General features: G+C 35.5%; 1 protein-coding gene across 1 annotated transcript; it reads right to left on the reverse strand.

The window, feature by feature from the left end:
* Positions 1-1,001: 1,001 nt before the first annotated feature.
* On the reverse strand, positions 1,002-5,179 carry LOC111401063 (protein DETOXIFICATION 2-like). The gene is made up of 7 exons (XM_023028604.1): positions 4,798-5,179; positions 3,562-4,106; positions 3,362-3,448; positions 3,121-3,177; positions 2,775-3,013; positions 2,404-2,609; positions 1,002-1,456 (listed from the first exon to the last, which is right to left on the reverse strand). Exons 1-7 carry the CDS (start codon positions 5,041-5,043, stop codon positions 1,394-1,396), a joined length of 1,443 nt encoding a protein of 480 aa, XP_022884372.1. The 5' UTR covers positions 5,044-5,179; the 3' UTR covers positions 1,002-1,393.
* Positions 5,180-5,946: the final 767 nt, after the last annotated feature.

Raw genomic sequence — 5,946 nt, forward strand, 5'->3', positions numbered from 1 at the left:
ATCACCTTACCGGAATGGACACAGGAGGAGACGGAACAAAAACAGAAAACAGAACTGTACAAAGGCAGGCAAAAATTGCAATGTATAAACTACTGAAAATTGAGTGAAATTAAACAGACTGAATCTGACAATTAGTTTTTCCATTAACCATTGCAGTTTTCGGTGTTACACTTCGGTTTTGACGATTGGAGTTTTAGAAGTTTCAGACACTCAAAAGTCATTTGGAAAAACCAAAAAAAAAAAAATGAAAAACGATCCAAACTGGCTAGTTTTTGCTCCGTTCGGTCCGACATTTGTATACGCAGGTCGCGCCTGCACCCAAGTTCGGGTCCGAAGGCTATTTCTATCTGTAATTTGCACCCCCTGCGCGTGCACGTGGAAAGAACCTCTAAGTTACACATGATCACACCATTTCCCACCAACATAGACTATTTCCAATGGTCCACTTTAAACTCCAATTTCTCATTCACACGAGTTTCATTTTTGGCAAATAAATACATGACTTCGATGTTCTTGTGGAAGAGAACACATATCAACTTTAATATTCCAAATTGAACCAACGGGTCTCATTGAAAATTGTGTCAAGAGTAAGCCGCTCACTCATTTTTTTTCCAACAATATCATCATATAAAAGAAAGAGAGAGGTTATAGGAAATAGGATATACAATTTTTCTTTTTGTGAATTTCGTTTTATTATAGTGAATTACGATAGTGACAAACAAAGACACAATCTCAGGCGAATCTTTATAAATTTTGTGTGTTCTTGTCCGTCTTTATTTCTATGGTTTTATTGTTCTCGGTGGTAACAGTAACAAGTGTAGTTGCTTCTCAATTTATCATCATAACCAATTTCAAAACCTTGGACAAAACACACTATTTCTTTTATAAATTAGCAAAATGTCACGGATAAACTTACTATAATGGCGTCAAACATCGCTCTCCCCTTTCGTTCTCATAAAACAGTATATTCAAGTAAGATTTTCAACTATGAGACAAATAACTATCAGTAAGCACAAGAATATCAACAGTATGGGAGATAAAAATGAATCATGCAACGATGTTTAATACATATCCCCATTTTGTTATGAATACTTGAGTGATCTTGCAATCAAGTTATATAGGATACTGCAAGAAGAAATTATACTGAGGCACATCCGTATTTTTTGTTAGGACGCGTTTGAATCAAGAAAACAATGTCCACTTGGTATGTCTCGTTTGCAAAGCGATGCTTCACCTATCGAGCTTGCAATTCTCCGTGTGCAGAGTCTCTGGTCCAAAATTCTTGACACTTTGATCAACAATGGTTATTCGAAGGATCTTCCTAATATAAATGTAATGCTCCCTGAAATACTATTCTATAAGGAAATCATGATTCTCTAGGTTCGTCATTCTCTCATATGAGTTCGTCATGAGTTGGAATTTTTCCGTCAAATATTCTCCCTCTCGCTTCCGTTGCCTGCAGTATCCGTGTTGAGAATTAGAAACTCTAATTCTATATCACTAAGAGCAAAAATATTGCAAAAAGAAAATAGACATATAAGAACATGCAAAATTTATAGATGTTCACCTTAATGTGAGACTATGTCTTCCTCCACCATTGCATTAATTCATTATGATTAAAAGAAATTTTTAAGAGAAAAGCATCACACGTTATTTTCTCTAACCTCCATTTCTTTTTTTGATGACGAAATAAACCCTATTGATAATTCCCTATTTATAAGAAAAATTAGTCGACCTACACACCAACTCTGCACAGCGGCAATAATTTTCTGTTATTGCTGCGACTTTTCCCTAGAAAGGTTCTGAGGAAGAAAACTATACATGTTTATCGTCAAGTGCATTGGACAAACTTTTAACCATTTCTTATTTAATATTATTCTGTTCAGACTAATCCACCTCATTAAACATATCTAGGGATGGCAACAGCGTGGGGCCCTCACCTCACCCTGTCTTGCCCAATTCCCGTCCCCTTAGGGCAACTTTTTGCCCCATTTGTTGTCTAGTTTATTTATTTATTTATTTATTTTACATTTTCAAAGTTTCAAGTTATGTTATTATTAGATAATAAAATACAAATTCAAAATGAGTTTTTTAACTGGTGAATTATTTAGAAATAAAAAAAAAAAAAAAATATATATATATATATATATATATATACTTTGCCCTCCTGGCTTTCCTCTCTCAAAGGGCGCACGGATCATTCTCTCTGAGCAACTACCAGAATATTGCTTGATGCCCCGTCCCGCCCCGCCCCACGTGGGGCAAGTTTTTTTGCCCCATTCGGGGAGCGACGGGTTTTTTTGCCAGCACTAAACATGTCAAGGTAAGTGTTTCCAGAAGTCAAAAGAGTAGCAATGACAGATACAAACAACTTCATTAGAAGAATGGACATTTGAATGAAACCTGTTTTTCCCAATTTGTGAGACATGTTATAAGAGCAAGCAAGAGAGATTGCACTGTTGCACCAGCTACCAATCCGCTCCAAAGACCTTCCCCTTTAAAGTGCAAAACAAAACCTAGGAGTAACGCCACGGGAATTCCAACAATGTAATATGCTCCAAGATTGACGTAGGCCCCAATATGCTGCCACCCGCAACCTCTAGCTACTCCTGCAGCAAACAAGAAATGACTTGCCAGATGAGAGACCCGTAAGGGAAAATTCTCTTGTTCCTTTGTACTTTTTATAGAAGAGATAAATTGAAATTTTCAGAGCTACTATCTCAGAAGCACACTATAAATTCTCGAACTAAATAAAGAAACCTGGGAAAGATTACCAGAAAGAACTGCTTGTAGGCTATCCATGATGATGGAGACGCAAAAAAAAGGAGTCATGTCTTTGACGTAATTCACGACATCCATTTCGTTGCTAAATGCATATCCCAATATATAACGGCAAAAGAATATAATGGTGCTTGCTATAACGAACTCTGAGACTGACAGAACCAGCACGGCAAGGACAGCAACCCGAGCTGCCCCTGGTTTCCCCGCTCCAAGTTCATTCGATACACGAGTACTACAAGAAAATATTAGTAATCTTGTTTTCTGTGCATACATAATTATCTGGTTATGATCGAGATTCAGATCATAGTTATGTTAAGAGTAAAGAGATTAAGATCAAACCTTGCAGCAGCACCAATAGAATACTGCACCAGATAGTGCAATGAAGTAATTGTCAAGCTGCCCACAGAGAAAAGTGAACAAAAAATTAAACATACATTAAAATTTGTAAACAACAAGAATATGTTTCGTACCGGACAATATAATTGACAAGATTTAAACTTCATTTTTTATTTTAATAATGTTTAGTACTATCCGATCCACCTTAACAAACATGCCTAAAATGTACAGGAAATAGGCATACCATACTGACAGCACAGATGTCTCCAGCTCTGGATTTGGCAACAGTCCACCAAGCAGTATCACTACCTCAAATGACCACCACTCCAAACTACACACAATTGAATTGCAAAATAACAGGAACTTAATAAGGTTCATAAGACAATAAGGTAAAACGTGCAAAATGGTCTGAGTTTTCTAAAGTTTGAAGATGACGGAAATTACCAAACCATCACAGCAGAAGGGATTGCGTATTGGAAGAATTCCCTCATAGTCAAGAAAACATCCTTTGAGAATGAAGCATGGGTTTTCTTACACACTGAAGAATATTTCACATAAAGACCAAGTAAAATCACATTCAACACATACGATAAACAAATAGAAAGGGATGCTCCAGCATTTCCTAGCTTCAACTTCAATATTAGAGCCCAGCAAAGTGGTAAATGGAAGCATAGAGATGCTAGTGAACTCCATAACATTGGAAGAATCAAACTCTGAGTCTGCAAGTAGCGAACCAGAGACTGAAGAATAGCATAAGGAAACAGTGAAGGGATGAGCCACATTGAGAATTTGCCAGCTTCGGCTGAGATTAAAGGGTCTTGGCCAATCAATATTAACAGCTTGTCCGTATATATCCATAATACAGATATTGGTAAACACACCAGTAAGAGACATATTATAGAACCATAAGTAAAAGTTCCAACTCTGATATATTGCTCTGCTCCGTATGCCTGTCCACACAGAGTCTCCAAAGCACAAGCCATGCCAAACTGCAAGAAAGATTCAATATTTAATTGGCTGTGAGGATATTATATAATTTGTGAATTGAGTAAGAAAAACTATTTTTAGCATTATCAAAGTTAATCTGCACCTCTGACTAAATATTCCTATTCTGTAATTAGGAGCAGGCTTAAGATTTAAATTTCAGAATCTAGTACTAGTGGCCTCTAAAAAGAGATTCTAGTTAGATTTTATCTCTGGTTTCTGAAGAAATCTACACGTAGATTGATGGTTCAACTGAACAGGTTTCATAGCAAACAAAGTGTTCAATTGTTGCTACAATAGTTGGTAAGGATTCTTATCATGTGAAACATTTCATCGCCCAGTTTCCCCCAGCAAAAGAATACTACTCGTGTCGGTCAATCCTAGAACAAACGATATCAAATCCTGAGCACAAAAAAGTGCTAAAGAACAGAAGCTAAAGGCCTTAAAATCAAAGTAAATTAGTCAGCAGACCAACATTCCCTGTAGAGTAAAACTGAAGCTTGCAGTATCCTTAAACACCAATTTTCAAGACTGTAAACTCACAATATACCTGAGAAACATCATTCGCTGCGGGTGGATTTGAATCTAATGAATTCAAGTACTCAACAATTTATTACAAGTCACTAAACTATTCAAACATATGCTTGTAGCCATCATGGTCGGAATCAAAAGTTGTTACAAAAAAAATTATCTTACAATGACGCTGAATCCAGTTACATTAGTAAAAGAAGTAGCAATTGAAGCGCTTGATAATTCAAGTTCCCCAAGATGTCCCAACATCATCATCGCCACAACCCGCAACATGTACTGAGAAAGTGTCACCACCATCATCGGAAATGCTAGGTTACTCACCCGATTCAGCTCTTTTGCAAACGCACCCCATGTACTCAATACGCTTTTGCATTCCCTGTTTTCTTCAAGCAGTGGCTCTTCCGATTCCATTATTGCTGGGTATAAGATTTGAATTATAAAATGTGTTTTTATCCTAAATGCATTGACAAAGAGGATAAATGAGAACGAGAAAAAAAGAAAGGGACATGGGAAGATAAACTGGTGGGCAATGTCACTAATAAGTAAGAAGACAACATGTCGAACAAGACAGTATTCAAAATTGGATGCAATCGAAAATATCTTTGGGAGGAAAATAGCATTAGATTTTATTATTTAATATTATTGTTTGTATTGTTATATCTTAACATGTTATTTAGCCTGAGGTTGCAACTCAAACTTAGGTGGCGTTGCTAACAAATGTACATCGTTATTTTCTTTGAATTTGTAAGGGGATAACATGTTCGCAGCTTTACATTTATTTAAATTATAGTGAAAATTATGCAATCAAATTGAAAATATGATGTATAAGGATGTCATGATCATTCTTAATAATCTCATATTTCATCTCGATCTTATGATTTTAAGTGGAAATATATCGATATTTTTTTTTTCCAAATGCAAACTCTATGCTTGCACAAAGTTTTAGTTTTGTTGGAATGTAAGTTTTAGTTTTGTTGGAATGTATAAAAGAAGTCTTATTTTCAATTGGACATAATATTCAAATTATTATTATTATTATTATAAATAAATCATTTGCAATCTCAAGGCGCATCAAAGTTGAATACGTAGTAATTTAAAAGGCAGAAAATTTGACAACGTATGGGGATGATGAATTATATTATCCCGATGAAAAGTTTTCGCTTCCAATAAATGGACCATACAATAAAATTTTATCTAAAATATAATAATATTGTTCGATTTAAAACCATATGATTTGTTAACAAGTAATAAAGTTTATGTGAGTCCAACTATCGTTCCACATAAATTGATTTAGTTCGATTTTAATTATCGTAA

Source organism: Olea europaea, chromosome 10 (assembly GCF_002742605.1).
Source record: "Olea europaea var. sylvestris chromosome 10, O_europaea_v1, whole genome shotgun sequence".
NCBI lineage: Eukaryota > Viridiplantae > Streptophyta > Magnoliopsida > Lamiales > Oleaceae > Olea > Olea europaea.